Source organism: Argentina silus, assembly GCF_951799395.1.
Source record: "Argentina silus genome assembly, chromosome: X".
In the NCBI taxonomy this organism is placed as follows: domain Eukaryota; kingdom Metazoa; phylum Chordata; class Actinopteri; order Argentiniformes; family Argentinidae; genus Argentina; species Argentina silus.
The window spans coordinates 23,172,783-23,194,066 of NC_139653.1; the positions used below are offsets into that span (position 1 = coordinate 23,172,783).

Consider the following 21,284-nt stretch of genomic DNA (forward strand, 5'->3'; position numbering starts at 1 on the left):
AGAGAGGTCATGAGTATGGATAGAGTGTGTTCAAGATGGGATAGGAACATTTTGGTTGAACTTACTGTCTGTGTCCTGCAGTGTGGTCTAAAGTTTTTCCATATGTCATAATGAGAAGTGAACAGGCAGATACATGAAATGTCAAATGCTCTCTACTATGTGTCTATGCTTGTGGTGGGCTTAATAGGCGAACTGACCAGTATCATGTCTTGCCAATTAGCCAAATTAATCAGTAGTTAGTCTCCTGACAGTGCAAAGTCAGTTGTCATGATGTCTGTTATATCAGAAAATAGTTTACTGTATCAGATATAGTAAAGGTGAGGAGGTCTGTACTGCTCTCTCTCTCTCTTTCTCTCTCCCTCACCCCCCTCCCCCCCCCCGACTTTGAAATAAGAGACAGCAGGATTGTTGATGTGTGTGTGTGACAGTTCTCTGACATTTAAGAGTGTATTATCTCACTGTCAGTCATATCTTTGATATGTCAGTGTCTCATGTGTCTCATCATCTCATTGGAAAACCTTCACAACTGGAGATTTAGATGCAACATTCATTCAGATAAGATGTTGCCATTCAATTCCAGTGAAACAGGTTGAGATTGAAATATTTTATTGACAATGCATGATTTACTGGTGATTGAGTAAATAGGCTGCAGCTGCATAGTCTACAAGAGAGAGAGGCATATGGAGAGGTTCCGCAGTCTGATGGGGCACCACAAAGCAGACACACACACACACACACACACACACACTCACACACACACACACACACACACACACACACACACACACACACACACACACACACACACACACACGTCTGTCTTATAAAGCTGCATGGCGTGAGAGAAAGAGTGCTCACAGGTTTACCCATCATTCCTCTCTCTAATCCCCCCAGACTTCCTCCTAAGGGGTGAGTTTGCATGCTCCAGCTCTCCGAGGGGTCTCTCACACACACACACACACACACACGCACACATAAGCACACAAACACACAAACACATACTGTACACATTCACACATACATGCTCCAACGTCCTGGGGGGTTTTCCCCACTCTAGTTTATTTCCATTATCTTTTCAAGTTTCTTTTCTGTGGTGGGATTACAACATGGTATTAGTATTAGTCAGTGTGTATTAGTAGTGTCTGTGAGGCCTAAAACTCTGTTGTCCCTGATAAGCATGAACTAACGGATTAAGACATTAACAACAGAGACAGGCAAGCAGCTTCCTCAGACTGAAATATCATTAGGCTAGCAAGAAGCTCACATCAGTGTGGGGCCGTGTGAGGTGACAAGAGAGTGAGAGGCAGGGAGGGCTGTGGGCAAACTAGGCTGTTTCTCTTCAATTGGCCAGACAATTGGAACGCGTGATTACATTGCCACACTTGCATAGACATTACATCACTGTCCATTATTAAGTCAGTATGAAGAATATTGCAGTCATGTTTGACTCCAGCATTTTTGGTCGCCAATGTGTGTTTTTCAATCATTCACTGACACACATACGCGCATACACAGAAATACAATCACACACATATACACACACACACACACACACACACACACACATACACACACACACACACACACACACACACACACATACACAGGGGCTAAAGTGAGACACATTGCTCTAATCCCTATGAATCGGACTGAGCTACTTGACCTGAGATGGTTTTGAGATTACAGACCATCTATCCCCCTCTACCACTCTCCAGCTACTGTGTGTGTGTGCGTGCGTGCGTGCGTGCGTGCGTGCGTGCATGCTCCTTTCCCCTGCTATCCAAGATTTATACTGCTTCACGTCGCGTCATTCAGACTAGCTGCTGAAATTACAGACTACAGATTCTCCATTACTAAAGATGAACATGTGTGTGGAATTTTCTTCTAGCTATCTCTTCATCTCTCTCTCGCCCTATCACTCCCTCACTCTCTGGGGAGAAGGAACATGTTCTATTTATTATTCTTTATACAATCTGACATATTGCGAGGATCATCAAATGTATGCATGTACAAATATTATGAAGCCTTTTTAGTTGATGTAACATGACAGATATGGATATGATGTTGGGTGGTGTTAGTGTTAGCTCAGATTGCTGTGTGAAATTGTAGTAATGTTTGCTTGTGTGTGTAGTTGAGCTTACTAGACGTCCGCTCGTGTGTTGTGTTACGTTACGTCACGTCACTCTCTGTCTGTTATGTCTGTGGTATTCTAGTTATTTCTTTGTTCGTGTCTTTGGCGTAGACTCTGTGTATGTGATGTGTGTGGGTGTGTGTTAATGGAATGCTGTGTTCTACCCTGCTTGTCTGTTTTATTTTTTATTTATTTTGTTAGGGTTGGGCAGGTGTAACTAATTACCGTATAACCGGGGGAGGGGGGGGGCATTTGGGTTGAATAATTTTAGGTAGGTATTACTAATATAATATAGGTATTAACAGGTGAATAAGCTATTATTATACTTAATAAACATTGTCCAAATACACTTGCACACAAGCATCACAGGGCTGATCAATAACTTTAGTCTGAGGCCAAGGGTGGAAGAGGTCCTAAAAATTTTTTTTGCTTGTATTGATGGCCAGAGAGAGAAACTACTTGTTGTAGATTACTACAAGTTCGAGTTGTTGAAAGCTGTGTTGAAGGTCTGCTAAAAGGTATTACCATATACAGCGTAATACCAGCCCAAGCCTAAACTGCATGAGGCTTAAAATATAGCATAGGACTAGATAGACTAATACAGTGGTGTAGTAGTAAATTAAGACGTAGGTATTCTGTAATTTTCAAGAAGGGGCGTTCTTTTCAGGAAAGCAAAACTAACCAATTAACCAACTAACCAAAACTAACCAATATACCAATATAATTGTAGAAGTGTATAGGCTTATATGGTCATCAATGGATACATATGGATGATGAATTGTACTTAGGCTATCTAAAAATAGGCCCTATGCTTTGTAGTTCAATACAGTTATGGTGTGACCCTAGTAATACCTTTTAACTTAACTATCTAATAAATTATCTAACAGTGTATAAGATAACAACCTTATCCAGAGGCCTGTATATTGAGATTCGAGCTTTACATAACAATACATGTGTTACAGTAAGTTGTCTGCTCCCTAATCATCATTTAATTAGGCCTACATCAAGACTAACCTACATTTCAGTCAAAAATAAGATTGACATTTCCATCAAACCAATGATGACATTGATATTATTCTGTCAAACATTGACATTTCTTTTGGAAGGGGGTGTGAATTTTAATTAGAAAGGATGAACAGATAGCACTACACAAGTGCATGCATTGATCTGGTACAATTAAAATCATTGCAAAATAATGCGTGTGAAAATAGTAATTGTAGAGTAGTCTACAAAGTCAACTGTCCATGTTAGGAAGTTATAAGGATGAGCAAACTCTTTGCTTATTTCGAATTGGTTTCACACCGCATGCAGCCTGCAGCAACCAGCTGTCTTGTCATTCACGTGAACCACTTCTCTTTATTGGTTGCCATAATTGTATAAAATTAATTGTCCAATTATCCACAAATCTGCACAATTTAATTGTGGTTCACTTGCTGTAAACAAAAATCACTCTTGTGCGTGACAAAGGGAGAGATCAGTGTTGCATATCACTTTGCATATCGTGCAAGATACATAATTTGCTACGCATATCATTGATGAAGAACAGTGAAGCATTTTTTCTTCTTTTGGCTCTATACTCCAAAAGTTCGGATTTGAAATCAAACAATTACTATGAGCTTAAAGTAGAGATTGTCCATTTTTGAACTGTCTGAAGTCTGCAAGCCATTGACCCCAACACACGCTGGTGATGATCTGCCAGACCTGTACTGCAGCCATCTTCAGTTGTTTTTATGTATTTTTGCCTAAAATCTTATAGTCAGGAAATTAAATGCATGTTCAATTGGATTTAAATCTGAAGATTGACTTGGCCAGTCAAGAACTTTCCACTTTTTGGCCCTGAAAAACTTCTTAGTTGCTATGGCAGTATGTTTTGGTTCATTGTCTTACTGTATGATGAAGCGCCATCCAATGAATTTGGAGGCATTTGCTTGTACTCGAGCAGACAAGATGTTTCTGAACACTTTAGAATTCATCCTGCTGCTGCCGTCAGCAGTTACATCATCAATGAAGGCAAGTGAGCCAGTTCCAGTGGAAGTCATACATGCCCAAGCCATAACACCCCCTCTACCATATTTCACAGATGAGGTGGTATGCTGTGGGTAGTGGGCAGTTCCTTTATTTCTCCACACTTTACTCTTGTTATGACTCTGGTACATGTTAATTTTTGTCTCATCTGTCCACAAGACCCTTTTCAGGAACTCTGCAGGCTCTTTTAGATACTTTTAGCAAACTATAACCTGGCCTACATGTTTTTGTGGTTTGCACCCTGCAGTGTAGCCTCTGTAGTTTTGCTGGTGAAGATTTCTGCGGATGGTAGTCTCTGCCACATCCACACCTACCTCCAGAAGGTGTCTGTCAACATAGAAGGCAAATCGAAAGCCTAGAATCAATACTAGACATTGAGAGCTCTGTTATGACTGCACAAACAACGTGACGGAACACACCTGACGAACCAGAAACAGCTGTCAAGCTAGACAGGAGGGTAGAGCCAAAAAAAGAAAAAAATGCTTCACTGTCCCAATACTTATGCAGGGGACTGTATAGGTGGGTATATGCAAAATCCCTACCAAATCCCTATGGCGTATACCTGCGTATGTCCTCGACAGCACTAGTACTTCACAGTCACAGCGGGCATGTGAGATGTGATTAACTCATGAGGATTGTTTGTCGGTCTAGAATCATATGGTTGGTTGAAATGCACACCTGCATCCACAATGACAGTCCGGTTGCCAGATCTGTCTCTGGTGTTTCCGTGTCCTGAGAATAGAAGTTGAGAAACCCTGGTGTACAGTAGTTGTCATGCACACCCCTGGACAAACAGCAGCACATCTGGAGGATTTAGCTTTGTTTACGCCTCTGCCTCACTCGCTGTCAAAAAAATAATGTAGGTCTCAGCATTGCAGAGCACAGACACACACACACACACACACACACACACACACACACACACACACACACACACACACACACACACACACACACTCAGTCTCTCTGTCTGAGCAATCACCCCCCACCATCTCAAAGGCATGTGGGATCTTGGAAGAAAGAGAGAGGTAAACCAGGCCAACGGATCAGATTGGATTAGAGGAGAGGATCCAGTCATTGTGTGAGTTTTTCCTAGAAAACCTGGATTACTGTAGCTCCCCCTATTAAAACATATTGTAATATTGTACACGGCTAGATTTAACACACTAACAAACACACACAGACACACACACAGGGTGAGAGAAACTAAAAGCACTAATTGTCTCTTTAGAGCGTCTCTAATGCTTTTGGTTTGGCTGTGAGGGTTGTTTTTGTGGTCTGTGCAGTTTATTTCACTTTGTGATGGCATGATGTTGTGTGTGTGACAAGTGCAAACATTAGCTACAGTATGAGATTGGGAACATGTTATGGACAGATGGATGACAATCTGTCTCAAACAGGTCCATAGTCATAGTTATGGAAAGTAAACGTCTGCTATTCAGTACTTATGACTTGGAAGACAGTGTATTTGTTTTTTGAGTATATAAGATAAAGTGTTGAGAAACATATTGATTTTGCCTTGCGCTATGGTGTGTTTTCACAGTGAGCGGTTGACAGAGATCCATCGCAGAGCTCTGACCAAAATGGAGGAGGATTACCAACAGGACTTGAGCTCAAAGGTAAGAACTAACTTCTCTGTCCCTAAAGTCTCGCTCCCTAGCCTCTTCTCATTCATAACCACTGATCTGAGAGCAGTTTGAGAGGGAGAGCAGTCTGGTGTCATTTTAGCCAGTCCTTTAACATTTTTGTAGTTGTGAAACTGTATGTCTTTTATGAGTAGGATTTATCTTACCTTGCCTGGTGGTGAAGGTTAGGGAGGTTTTAAATCTAGCACGGCAGTATTAAGACGAAGGCTTTCCCGAAAAATCACACAAACACACATATGCAAACATGCACGCACACACACACACACACACACACACACACACACACACACACACACACACACACACACACACATGAGGGACTGGTTTACACAGATTCTTACCCATAGAGAGGGAAGTGGTTTGCTCCCACACACACAACACTCCCTTGTCCCTCACACGGATCCTCAACCAAATCAAAGGAAATGGTCTCTCTCTCTCTCCCTCCCTCCCGCCCTGACACACACACACACACACACACACACACACACACACACACACACACACACACACACACACACACACACACACACACACACATTTTCATTTATTCACACAATCTACAAACGGGTATCCACACACCCTCTTAGAGACATAACAACTGCCCACACTCACCCCACCCCAGTGCTCTTACACGCAGCCTGTCCGATCTCTCCTGTTGTTTGAACAACATGGTGGCCTTGGTCAAACCTGACTAAAAATACATTGCATGCTACCAGGCCCTCTTTGTTTTCCACAACAGCCATAACCAGCGTCATATTAAACTAGTGGCAAACCCAACTAATTGCAAATCATTGGATCTGATTGCTTTCATCATTGGACCTTATATTTTCTCCCGTTCATGGCATTGTCACAAAGTGGGAAAGTAGACAGTGGTAATGGTAACGAACAACCCTCCAAAAATGTCGTCATTCTAAGAATAGCCTACAGAAAAAGTATGTTTCCTAAGCCCTGCATTAGGCATTTTCCTCATGTCCCGTCCATCCCATCTCTCCTATAGGCTCCTGTAGATTCTCCCTCTACAACATCAGAAGGATACATCCATTCCTCACCAGAGAAGCAGCACAACTTTTGGTCCAAACACTCTTGCCTTGACTATTGCAATGCACTCTTGGCTGGTCTCCCCGCCTCCACCATCAGGCCTCTGCAGCTCATCCAGAACGCTGCCGCCCGTCTGGTGTTCAATCTCCCCAAATTCTCCCATGTCACTCCCCTCCTCCGCACCCTTCACTGGCTCCCGGTAGCAACTCGCATCAGATTCAAAACCCTGGTGGTCAGCCCCAAAACCCCTGCACGATCACTCCACTCTTCTACTTCGGCTGGCCGCCTGGCACCGCCGCCTTGTGGATGCAGCAGCCGCACTGCTCGGTCACGGCTTTTCACTGTCCTGGCGCCCCGCTGGTGGAACGAGCTTCCCACTGCTGTCATGACTGCAGAGTCACTACCTATCTTCCGCTGTAGATTGAAGAACCATCTCCTACCCCCCTGTACAAGTTTCTTTCCTGTTGAAAAAAAAAAAAAAAGAAATTTTTCCTTCTTCTAGCATTGTGACTGCCCATGGCCCCTGGTCCGAGCATTGATTACTTTATCTTATGATGACTGATGGATATATGATTCACTTACTTAAACAAATATACTTTTGTAAGTCGCTTTGGATAAAGGCGTCTGCTAAATGCCATAAATGTAAATGTAAATGCAATAGGCTGTTGCTTATAGGCTTAAAGAATAGTAGTGCTTATTTTACAGTATAGCCTATAATTTGAAAACAGTCCATGAACAGTATTATTTGAAAGCAGTCAATGTCTACTTTTATAAACCGAAGTAGCCTGTGTGAGCTCTGTGAGCATTAAAAAGTTGAGCCTGACCGATACTGGATTTTTGGGTCCGATACCGATTGCGATTTATGGGCGCCATAAATAAACCGATATATTGTTTTTCAGTGGTGAAATTTAAAACATTGTTAAAAAAAAATGTGCACTGTGAAATGTAGTCTTAAAACATACTGTTAGAATACCTCCTGCAATTTATTGTTGCCAACCATTGTTATTTCCAGCCCTACCCTCCCCAAGACGAACTTTAGCAAAGTCAACGTCAGCAAACTGTGTTGTGCTCCATGCTGTTGACAGGCACAGTTGATTCAGAACGACTATTGCTGTATATCTATTACTCTGTAAAAACCCAACTACAACTACACAGATATTCTATAATTTTGGAATGTGAGGCTGATGCTGGTGCTGTATCAGCGCATTATCAGAGGAATATGTGCTGATACAGTATACATAATACACTGTAGTAAACCAATATCAGTATACTGTATCTGTCGGGCTCTATTAAAAAGATTACCCTTACCTGCATGCAAATAACAGGTCTCTATCCACCTCCATCCCACTGTTTTGCATCGCAAGTCAAAATTTGACCTATACCTTTTACGCGCGGGCTTGACGAAATGAAAGTTGCAGTGTAAGCTGAGCTCATATTTGTAGACTACACTACATTGTAGCCTATGCTTCTTTTATTTGTGTGGAATCATACATTTACTTTGCTTTATCTGATAGCATTATCAAAAGCAGCCCACAGATTTGGGTTAGTTGGGAGCTGGATGGGAGTCATGGTGAATGGGAGTATGAGAGACGCGTAGTTTGTGCGAGGTAGCTTACAGTTACTGTTTGAATCCCTCATTGTAGGCCGAGTGCTTATTGCCTGTTTAATGGAGCCGGGTGACGTATTCGTAGCCCAAGTTGCTTATCCTGTTTAATATATTGTCAACCTTTAAATTAGGTCTATTTGAGAGACAGCCCATTGAGCGCAAGGATTTGAGGGTAGGAGTTGAGGTAGGCTAAACGGGACTTCATGGATGTGCAGTTGTTAGCCTACGGTATGGACGCTCAACGCATGCTGTATGGAGAGGGACGCCCATGGAATGTTTCTGCATATCAAACTTCATTATGACAAAAGGTTACGGTATGTAACCCCGGTTCTCTGAAGGAGATGAGGGAGACATCTTGCTATGGGATATGCACCCCTGCGTACCCTATTCACTGAAACCCTATTCAATCATGCCCAGAACAAGCCGGGAGTGCTTTGCATAGCTGACCACGCCCCAGCCCAGCCTATATAGCACTGCCATTTCATTCTGCAAACCACCTCTTCACGAGCCCATAAAACAGGGGAAATCTGGTGAGATGTCTCCCTCATCTCCTTCAGAGAACTGGGGTTACATACCGTAACCTAAAGCTCTCTTTCAGTTGACTTGGTTCGACATCTCACTATGGGACATTTGTAGAATGCCCCGATTGCCAAAGCCTGTACATGGAAATGTGGCCGGTCCACGCTTCTCAGCGACAGCGCCCTGGACTGCATGCACTAAAGGAGGTGCAATGACATCCAGGCGGTAGAATCTCACAAAAGTGTGAGGGGGAGCCCAACTGGCTTCACTACAAATCTCTGAACAGAGATGCCCTTGATCAGAGCCCAAGACATAGCAATTCCTCTAGTGGAATGCGCCTGGACTCCCAAAGGGGGCTGCAGGCTTTTAGAACTGTTCGCCTCCACTATACAGTGAGAAGGCGCTGTTTGGATGGTGCCCTATCCCATACGAGGTTGGCAAACACACAAACAGTAGATCACACCCCCTGAATGCCTTAGATCTGTTCTTGTAAATGCATAGTGCACACACCGAGCATTCAGACACCTATTCTATGAAGCGTCGGGGATGGAAGGAAAACAGTTCAGTAGCACGACAGGGGAATAGTGAAGAGAGAAACTTACCACAGGTAAATGTAAAATCCCCTATAGTTAGGCCCACAGTGACTGTGCATGACAATACATGCAAACGAGCCAGTAGCAACACGTGTAACGTGTCAATGCACTGGCTGACACACAAACTCAAGTTGAACCTGAAAGGACCTATGAGAGAAAGTAGCCTGGGAGTGGTTCATAGTAATTACCATGTGTGGGTTTATTACTAGCCAAGCACTCGAATGCTAGGGAGCCAGGCTAATAACAGTGTGTGTACTGTTGGCTAGCTAGTCAAGTTTTCAGTGCTGCAACCAGTATTCACCCAAGTATTCACTCATACGGAAACTAACTAGACTCTTTCTTTCACTTGTGTAGTAAAAGAGGGGAGCACCTCAACGGTCATGTACACTACGAGAGCTCACCCACCAGCTAGCAACGAAACTTGTGTGGCACCCGAGGGGCACAAGAGAAAGTAGCTAGGCTAATTACTAATTCTTTCTCATGTTGGCGAACCAAACTTGAGAGAACTTCGCTCGGTAAGAGTGAAGCCTAAATCAGAAGGATTCCTGTGAGCAAGAATAAGCAACACTCTAGGGAAAGCTGTGAACTTTACAGTGGAATAGTTCAACTATATAGCTAAGTTCTATCGGAACACTGCAGACAGGCTTGTGAATAAGTGAAGAGTGTAAAGTATGAAATGGCCTGTATAGGCTGGGCTGGGGCGGGGTCAGCCATGCAAAGCACTCCCGGCCTGCTCCAGACGTGATTAAATGGAGTTTCAGCGAATAGGGTGTACAGGGGTGCATATCCCATAGTGAGATGATGAACCGAGTTTGACTGAAAGGGAACAGAATGTTTTATACAGATAATTAAAGGTAATGTAGTACTTTTACCATTTTTAAATGGCCTACACTGAAAATAAACAAAGCTGCACAAAGGATGAAATTCTAAAGTAGCCTAATTGCTGCTCTCAGGTTGTTGTTCTTTTGAGCCTAAAACCGAGACAATCGACCCAAAGGTGCGGTCTGAAAAGCGTTGTACCTCCTAATAGATATTAAACTGCCCACAGTTGGTGAGGAAGGTTTTCTGGGTCAGAACACTCACATCATGGCTACACTTTTTGGACTGTCTACATTTTCTGCTTTTTGAACTGTCATTTTTTTTCTGCATGCTAGTAAAATTACTTAAACATGGGCATCTCGCTGAAGCTTGTCTTTATTAATTCTCCCAGCTGAAGGCTGCTATAGCGGAGCAGATATCCCAGAATGCTATGCATCTGAGGGAGCTAGAAGAGGAGCTACGCAGGGAGGCGAGGCTGGAGCTGGTGATTGACAAGGAGAAGAACCAGTTGTTGTATCTACAGTATCAGCGGGAGAACCAACAGCAGCAGAGGAAGGTAACATTTACACTATATGATAATGTCCTCCTCTATCCTAACACTACGCTACAGTAGTTTTCCACCTAGGACTATAGCAATGTTACTGTAATGACAGGAATGCTATACTGCTTCTCTTCCTATCCTCATTCTTTTTATCTCTTCATCTCTCTCTCTCTCCTTGTCTCTCTCTCTCTCTCTCTCTCTCTCATTTTAACTGTGTGTGTGTGTGTGTGTGTGTGTGTGTGTGTGTGTGTGTGTGTGTGTGTGTGTGTGTGTGTGTGTGTGTGTCCATCTTCAGCTGGCTCAGAGAGAGGAGGAGGCGCAGAGTCTGAGTAGCAGAGTCTCCAGTCTGGAGGAGGAGGTCCTGCAGGAGAGGAAGAGCAGGGGGGAGGAGCTACGGCTACAAAACATACTACAGCATTCACAGCACCAGGGGGCGCTTGAGCTGAGCCAGGCCAAAGCAGAGCTGCAGCTACTGACAGATGAGAACACTGCGCTACAGGAGGAGGTGAGGAGAGGGGGTAGGGATCAGAGAGGGAAGGAGAGGGGGAGATGGGGTGGAGCAAGAGAAAGGGGGAGAGGGGAGAAATAGAGGAGGGTAGCAGAGAAAGAGAGAATTGTGTAAGAGATAATGTGTGTAAGAGAAAGAGGGGCAAAGCAATTGCTTAGACAGAGAGATAAAGTGTGTGTGTGTGTGTGTGTGTGTGTGTGTGTGTGTGTGTGTGTGTGTGTGTGTGTGTGTGTGTGTGTGTGTGTGTGTGTGTGTGTGTCGCCAGGGCAGCTGGCTCAAGGCAACATAACCCCCACCCCACCCTACATTACATTACATTTGTCTAAGTAAGTGAATCATCTATACATCAGTCATCATAAGAAGAAGGAAGAATTACTTTTTTAAAATGTTTTATATTTTTATTTACAGTAGAGAAACTGTACAGGGGGGTAGTGGGGGTGAAGAGGTCTTTAAGAGGGACAGTCAAGATGTAGCCTGAAGCGATGGGTCTTCAATCTACGGTAGAAGATTGGTAGTGACTCTGCAGTCCTGACAGCAGTGGGAAGCTCGTTCCACCAGCGTGGTGCTAGGACAGTGAAAAGCCACGACTGAATAGCGCGACTGCTGCATCCATATAGAGGCGGCGGTGCCAGGCGGCCAGCCGAGGTGGAAGTGAGGAGTGATCGGGCAGGGGTTTGGGGGCTGACCATTGCTTGCAAGTAGGGAGGGGCTGTTCCCTTTGCTGCCCGGTCTTGAATCTGGGTCTTGACCAGGGTCTTGAAGCCAGTGAAGGGTGCGAAGGAGGGGTGTGACATGGGAGAATTTGGGGAGACTGAACACCAGACGGGCGGCAGCATTCTGGATGAGCTGCAGAGGTCTGATGTCGGAGGGGAGCCCGGCCAAGAGTGTGTTGCAGTAGTCAAGGCAGGAGATCACAAGTGTCTGGACCAAGAATTGTGCTGCTTCTCTCATGAAGAATGGACGTATCCTTCTGATGTTGTAGAGGAAGAATCTACAGGAGTGTGCTGTCACTGTGATGTTTGCCGCACAGGATAAGTGGTTGTCAAGGATCACCCCAAGATTGTTGGCTGTCTGGGAGGAGGTCAAAGTAGAGTTCTCCACTGTGATGGAAAAGTCTTACCGTCATTTCCGCTCAACCCTTTCCTCTCTCCTCTTCCCACCACTTCTCTCTCTGTCTCTCCAATTCAGTCGGTTCAGATCATGACTTCCTTGCCTCCCCCCACCCAAGCCCCAGTTACCCTGCAGTGGTCTCAAGGTGCCCCCTTGATGCTAATTTCACAGCTGACATACTCTTTTATGCCACCTCTTTTTTACTTTCCTTCTTTTCGCATCTACAGTGCCCTGCGTAAGTAATGGGACAGTGAAGCACTTTTGTCTTCTTAATGTAATCCAAATACTGAAATGATCATTTGAGAAGGCTCTAATGCACTCTTAAACCCACTGAAAGACCAAATCAATACCCCCCCCCCCCCCCCCCACTCTCTAACGTGTTTGTGTGTGTGTGTGTGTGTGTGTGTGCGTGTGCGTGCATATGTATGTTATAGTTGTCAATAGATTAGGAGAGAGAAATAATAGGATATTTGATTACAACCATGTGATTTTCCAGGGTCCTCTATGTTTATAAGATATCATTTGAATGTCAATGACTTTGTCATTGAGAGAGCTGTAGATCCAGTGCAGTATAGCCACACTGACAGTAGTGCACATAAAACGTGTTAATAGGCCAGATCTGAGTGTTTGTGTGTGTGTGATCTCTCTCAGTGTGTACTCCATGTGTCTGTGGTCTCTCACAGTGTGATGGTAATTGCACTCAGCTGGAGGTACTCACCATTTCAGATTTCAGTTTGATGCAGAGGCTATTGAAACACACACACACTCTCTCACTCTCTCACTCACTCACTCACTCACTCACAGTGTGTGAGTCAGTAGAGGTTAATGAGGATGAGCGAAAAGCCTAGTGGTGAAGGGTTTAAATATGAGGGCAAGTAGGAGGAAGAGGACTCAATGTTGTCTGGTGTTAAGTCTGATTGAGGGCAAGGTTCTCGCTCTCTGTCTCTCACCCCCACCCCTTCTCTTCTGCTCCATTGCTCCACTGCAGAGAAAACAAGGAGAGACAGGCATGAAAGGTCACTCTATCTGGGGGGAATAACATGAAAACTTGACCTTTCACCTGTCACCTTTCACCACCAGCCACTGGGGGGGTCTAGGGGTAAAACAGCCATGAGGGGGGGTGCACACTTGTGTGTGTGTGAGTGTGTGTGTGTGTGGGGGGGGGGGGGGGTTGCGACAGTCAGTATATTAGAAATAGGTTACGAAATAAGTTCTCCATCATCACCATTCCAAAGTCAGAGTTTACTGTTGTGCACACACATGCACACACACACAGAAAGAGAGAGAGACAGAGAGAGAGAGACCTGTAGATACAGTACAGTATAGCCACACTGACAGTAGTGCACATAAAGTGTGTTAATAGGCCAGATCTGTGTGTCTGTTCTTCTCTGTGTGTACATATTGGTTTCACAATTCAAAAATTACAACACATTTTATGCATAGTCTCCCTATTTCAGGTTACCCAAAAGTGATGGAACAATTGGCTTGAGGTGTTTCTGGTTCGTCAGGCGTGTTCCGTCATATCGTTTGTGCAGGCATAAGAGAGCTGTCGATGTTTAGTATTGATTCTAGGAATTTACATTTGCTTTTTGAGTCTACTATTGGTCAATATGAGGACAAAATTAAAGTCAGGGAAGCCATTATGAGGCTTAAACATCATAAATATATATTTTTTCAGAAACTGGGCTGGTAATTAATTGGTAATTAAGACAAAATGCAAAACAACTGTCCTACAGATCAGGAACACTCTCCAGGAGGTACGCGTGAATGTGTCAGAGTCTACCATATGCAGAATATGTCACCAGCTGAACTACAGAGGCTTGACTGCAAGGTGCAAACCACTTGTTATCCTAAAAAATGATGGTCAGGTTACAGTTTCCTGAAAAGTACATAAAAAGCCGTCTGGGAAAATCTCTTGTGGCCAGATAAGATGAATATTATCATGTCCCGAAGTGATTGCTGAAGAGGAAAGTTTGGAGGAAAAAGGTTATGCCAAGATTTACAGCATACCACCTTATCTGTGAAACATGGTGGAGGGGTCCTATGGTTTGGGTATGTATAGCTGCCACTAGAACTGGCTCACTTGTCTTAATTGATGGTGTAACTGCTGACGGCAGCAGCAGAATGTATTCTGAAGTGTACAGAAACATCTTGTCTGCTCGAGTACAAGCAAATGCCTCCAAATTCATTTGATGGTGCGTCATCATGAAGACAATGACCCAAAACATACTGCCATAGCAAATAGGGAGTTTTTTTTTTTAATTTGAAGGTTCTTGACTGGCCACGTCAATCTTCAGATTTAAATCCAATTGAACATGCATTTTATGTCCTGATGATAACATTGATAATAACATGATAACATAGGTAAAATAATCTTAAAACAAACAACAACTGAAGATGGCTGCAGTACAGGCCTGGCAGAGCATCACCAGAGAAGATACCCAGCATCTGGTGGGGTCAATGGGTCACAGACTTCAGGCAGTTATTGTGTGCAAAGGATTGTCGACCAAATACTAAACATGCGTGCTTAATTTGGACATTATATGAATCTGTCCCATTACTTTTGGTACCCTGAAATAAGGGAACTATGTATAAAAAGTCTGAATGGTGAAACCAGCATGTACAAAGATACCATAAAATAAAAGCTGACAATCTCTATGTTAACCTCATAGTAATTGTTTGATTTCAAATCCAAACTTTTGGAGTGTAGAGCTAAAAAAAGGAAAAATGCTTTACTGTCCCATTACTTACGTAGGGCACTGTAGTATACCATAACACTCCTCTCTCAGTGAGTAAATTGCTCATTTATATTTGAATGAGCTTTATAAGCACGCCTGTTTTAAGAACTGGTTGAGAAAGTTTCTTCTTAATATAGGCCGATGTTGACACAGTATCTCTCTCTCTCTCTCTCTCGCTGTCTCTCTCTCTCTCTTGTTCTATCTCTGTGTGCTGTCAGGTGGTGTTGCTTCAGGACACAGTGAGGAGGGAGTGTGAGGAGAGAGGGGAGCTGACTGCTGCTCTTACCCAGGCTAGAGAGCAGCTACTGGGACTACGCCACTCAGCCCCTAACCTTGGTCATGTCCAGGACAAACACATACACCCACAGGCAGAGCACCCTAACCCCCAGACTAAACTCTCCCTCACCCGATCCCTCATCTCCCAGAACACAATAAGACCATCCCTGCCTCACTCAACCACAAGGGGGAGAGATGGGGGAGGTTGGAGGACGAGTATGGCATCCTGGCACGTCAGTGGAGAAGGAGGGGCTGAGAGAGGGGGAAGGTGTGGGAGAGAGAGTGCGGAAGAGAGAGGGAGAGGGGCAACACTGCCCAAACTAAGGGCCAGTGGGATGAGTGAGGTAACACACAGAGTCAATTTGGTGATGGGGAGGAAGGAGAGACCCTAAGATTGACACACACAGACACAGACATGCACACACACAAACACACACACACACACACCCCTCTCTTTCTCCCTTCCTCTGTTTCATTCTCCCTCCCTCGTCTTATCCATTTGGGATGAATTGGCACAGTGGGAGGCATGGAACTAATGTCTGTGCTTACTGACACACATGGAAAACTTTTTAACTCTCTCTCTCTCTCTCTCTTTCTCCTTCTCTCCCTCTCTTTCTCTCTCTCACACACTCTCTCTCCTAGCTTTACACACACACACACACACACACACACACACACACACACACACACACACACACACACATTACACACACACACACACACACACATACACACACACTCTCTCTCTCCTAGCTTTACACATTTGAATATTTTATTTGGGTTCACAGTAAAACATTACATCAAAGAACCCAAAACATAACAAAGGTCATACAAATACTCAAGGATACAGGTAACATTGACTTCGCCACACAGCTGAGAAACAGCTGACACAATATATTGCAAGCTGCTTGGCTTTTTTCTTTGGGAGGCCTGCAATTTGCAGGCCACATACTGTTAGGTAGTGCACATGTCCATGGCTGCCAAGACATACACACACATACACACACACACACACCTACAGCTTGTTGCCATGATATGAATATACTAAACCCTGCTTTTACAAACCAGACTGATCAAAACCCATGAATGTTGGCATATTGGCAACTCCCAGTGTCTCTACCAACAGTAATGATGTAAACTAAGATGATGATAATGATGCATCATGGTAGAGTGATTAATTGTTTTGTTTCATTAAACTCAGTTTTATATCTTTTCTTTGTCTGAGTTTGTTCTACTCCCCAGTCTGACCTACAGAGCACAGTGCCATGCACCTGATATATGCATCACAGTTATGTGCAATGGCCCAGGACTTTTGTTGATGTATAAACTAAACCCAGATACCCCCACAAATAATTAATACAAATATGAATATCATTACTTAATAACATTTTTTATAGAGTAATAATTGAGTAATTGGTGCATAAGAGTACATATGTAACCTAATTATCTAATTAGCCGCCTTATCAGAAGTCAACTATAGTAATGGAGCAATGCCACAACAATGACACACACCCATTGTCCTCCAGACATTTGCGTGTGAAAGCATCACACTCTATTGACTTGGTTTGGCGTGAGTGTGTGTTCGCATGCCGTGTTGTGTGTGTACCTCATGCTCACACCCTCCCTCCAGATGCACTCTTGACCTTTGACCCCTCCTTTCATCCTCTCCACGGTTTCCTGTCTCACTTCCTGCTGCTGTGACCTCCACTTCCTCCTTCCCTGGCTTTGAAGAGTGTAGGTCTTTCAACACGAGCCAGAGTCATAAACTCCCTGACCTCTATCTTTATCAGCCCTTCAGCTTTTTTTCTCTATCCACACTCTCTTTTCTCTCTTTTTATCTACTCTCTCTCTCTTTCTCTCTCTCTCTCTCTCTCTCTCTCTCTCTCTCAGACACATTTTTCTCTATTTTTACCTAATCTGCTCTCTTCCTTTTACTCTCTCTGTTCTGTATGTTTCCTTGAGTATATATTGTGTATCTCTATTCACTCACCCAAAGAGACACCTACACAAACATGCACATACACATACATCACATTATGTATAATTATCATAGCAGAACAGGCATGCACGTGTCACTGGGGAATCTGTATGGCATGGTTCTTCTTTCTCTCTCTCACTCACATACACACACAGACACACACACAAGGGAGTGGTGTGTTTGTGTGTACAACTAACCCGTTGTTCGTCATAGGGAATCCCTAACCACCGTCTTTATGGCCATTCCGGAATTCTCGCCTCCTGAGAGCCCTCCCACACCCATAATTAGCGTTGCCCGGGAAACCAGAGAAAGAATGTGTAGTATTCAGGTCACTGGTGATGGCATAGGTGTGTTGGTGAGAGGTGGTGGAGGGGAGTGACAATAAAATCTCAGTGTTACATATTGATAAATGTTGTGTCCATGCGTGCCGAGTTGCCATCTACATTGGAGGGGACATAAAACCTAATGCCCCCCTGTACTTGGTGCTTATGGTCGTATCCATTTGTGCAGATGAAGGAGAATGTGTGTGTGCGCGTACATGCGTGTGTGTTTGTGTGTACGCGTATCGTGTGTGTGTGTGCGTGTGTCTGTGTGTGTGTGTAAGTATGTTACAGTTCTTCTTATGTATGTCACTGGAGTTTTTAATAATGTGTGTTCGTATGTTGTCCCTGGAGGTTAACCCTCTCACTCCACACATTGAACAATATGAAAGCACCTACTTATATGACGTGCAGCCACTCGTCTTTACAGCAGCTGCTGTATTTAAGATTACAGGGCAATCACTGTTAAGAGACTCACTGTCCTTAGTAACCACACAACACCCAATGCCACACACACAAACACACACAGTGGTGTGTGACCTGCAGCACCTAATGCCTACAAACAATACACAGAGCAATACTATTTTACACACACACACACACACACACACACACACACACACACACACACACACACACACACACACACACACTAACACATACACACACACACAACATCCAACGGGCATCAAACAATACACACAGCTGGTTCTCCTTCTTGGAATCGCAAACAGTGGATCTTTACTGCCCCTCCATGGCTGTTGGTAGTTACTGCAATATTGTGTAAATCGTAAAAAGTATTCATTGTGCGAATACACAAGTAGGTTAAATGTCTTTATAGTCACAGCTAGCTAGTTAAACAAATCATGGTAAGACCCTGATTTATGTCTTGTTTTTTCTGATCTGGTCAAATGGTCAGGAAAAATGCAGGGGGTCATTTTCAAGTCCAACTACATACAGTGCATACAGCATACGGTTGTAGTTGAATTAGGACAAAGATTAAATTATTTTGAAATGTGATTTTCTGTTTATTGAGAAGAAGGGTCTCCCTGGATGTACTCACTGTTTTACAACCAAAAGCAACCAAAGTTGTGGAATGTTACAACATTTTCTAAGCAGTTTAAAAACATGATTGACATTGAATTTAATCAGTGTTGATTGGTTTTCTTGAATGATTATAATGCTCTCTGCAAAGCAATTCTAATATATGTTGTGAATAACTTTACTATATGACTGTGATATCTGTTGTGTCAAACGTCACAGTAAAATTACACAAATTGAGATACCTTGCTGGGAAAAGAGTAGGGATGTGATTTTGCCCCACAATTGCCTTCAATTGAAACATTCAGCTCATTCACAGAACACTTTGGATAGCAAGGACAGTCTCCACTCAGTCTTGTTGTCTTGTGTCAGGGTAAACAGCCTTGTCATCGATGAAGCAGTCAAACAGTCTTAGATAAAAAGCAGACCTTTGGTCAACCTTTGTTGACTGTAAGAGAAGTTGTAATACCATACCTTACCCCCAATTCTAAACTTAATAACTAAAAATATAAAGGGCGATGAAAAATAAATCTGTGGTTAGTGGTTATTGGCAAACTCTTTCAACTCAAGAGGAAATGAAGGGGGGAAAATACTATTGCTAACTACAAGAACAGAGACCCGTGGAATTATACCCAGACTGTTCTGCTATGGGAGGTCAACTTGAATATGTATATACCAGATCTCCTGTGAAAGGTGCAAACTCTGAACCAGAATCAGACTGAGGAGAGGGAACAGTGTGTGTGATTTATAATGTATCAAGAACGTCCATGTCAATGCCAACCCCTGACAGCTTAATGGTTGTGAGTGGGAGAACGGTCTCCACTCAGCTACAATGAGGACAATTTGTTCTGTCAGACACCCCATCATTTCTCACTGTGCGATTTTAGGGAATAAAAGAACCTTGATTGTAAGAGATGGATAGATACAAGGATAACTGACCAAGACTACCCACCACCCACACACAGCATGACAGCCAACACACACTGCAGATTCAACCACTCAGCTTGGCAGATAGGGCCTGCCTAGAAAGCACTCCTGGGCGCAAATGAACTAAAAAGGAGCATAGCCCACTACCCACAGCATGCAGTTTATAGCCTACCCACTGTGTGTGCATACCTACTTGTGCTTGTGACAGATACCGACAGACACACACGCGTGCGTGCACACACACACACACACACACACTCTCTCTCTCTTGATGATGGGAACAGATGATAATCATCCACTCATATTCATAAAGGAACCAAAAGCGTATGTGCAAGACAGTAATTTCAAAAGACAGATTCCAAAGTTTCAAGTCACTATAGCTGACTGATATACAGGGGAAAGTATAACATTACAATTAAATCCTTACTTGCAAGCTCTCCTCTTCGAAAATAAAGAATATCGTAGTAACACACTACTACATAACATAGCAATACACAGTAATACAGCAGCAGCAGTGACTATACACAATAATTCAATGGCAGCAGTCAGTGGCTGTCCCTGTTCACCCACGACTGTGGCCACGCACAGCTCCAACTCCATCATCAAGTTTGCTGATGACACCACTGTGGTTGGCCTGATCACTAAAATGACGAGTCAGCCTACAGGGAGGGGGTAAGAGTCCTGGCGGATTGGTGCCAGCATAACGAAGTGGAGAGAGTCGACAGCTTCAAGTTCAATGGTGTCCACGTCACTGAGGACTTAACATGGTCACACCACACCCACTTTGTGATCAAGATGGCGCGTCAGCGCTTGTTTTTCGTCAGGCAGCTGAGGAAATTTGGCATGGACCCCCTGACCCTTACACATTTTTACAGATGCACCACAAAGAGTATCCTGACCAGCTGTATGACTGCCTGGTACGGCAGCTGCACCACCATATACCGTAAGGCTCTACAGAGGGTGTTGAAAACGGCCCAGTCCATCATGGGCCACAGGCTCCCAGTCATGCAGGACATCTGCCCTGAGAGGTGCAAGAGGAAGGTCAGGAAGATCATCAGGGACCCCAGCCACGCCCTGTTCTCTCTGTTAGCTTATGGCGAAAAAGACACATCTGACAATTATTGTCACTACTTTCATTGCACCTTTGCACTACTGCCGTAAATTATTGATGCTACATACTGTTGACATTGTATTACTGTTGTTATTATTACAACCATTACTGCTGCGACTTACACTACACCCTACTAGGTCACTGTTTTATTATTACTATATTATATTGTATTGTTGATTTGTTGATTGTTGTTCATCGAGGATCAAGATCCCAAAGCATTTCACTACATCAATTACGGCTGTATGCGATGTACGTGACAAATACAATTTGATTTGATTTGATTTGTAGGCACTCTGTACACACTGCCTCTGACTATGAGGCCTACGAGTACGGGAAGTAGGGGGCAGCAAAGGGGTC

At 43.7% G+C, this 21,284-nt stretch overlaps 1 protein-coding gene across 1 annotated transcript; it reads left to right on the forward strand.

Moving 5' to 3' along the window:
- Positions 1-5,199: 5,199 nt before the first annotated feature.
- lekr1 (Leucine-, glutamate- and lysine-rich protein 1) lies at positions 5,200-21,267 on the forward strand (the record flags this gene model as incomplete). Its single annotated transcript, XM_083694637.1, has 7 exons — positions 5,200-5,237; positions 5,700-5,775; positions 10,769-10,933; positions 11,214-11,423; positions 15,493-15,818; positions 20,692-20,844; positions 21,216-21,267. The coding sequence occupies exons 2-7, from the start codon at positions 5,740-5,742 to the stop codon at positions 21,265-21,267; spliced, it is 942 nt and encodes a 313-aa protein (XP_083550763.1). The 5' UTR covers positions 5,200-5,237; positions 5,700-5,739.
- Between the last annotated feature and the right edge of the window lie 17 nt (positions 21,268-21,284).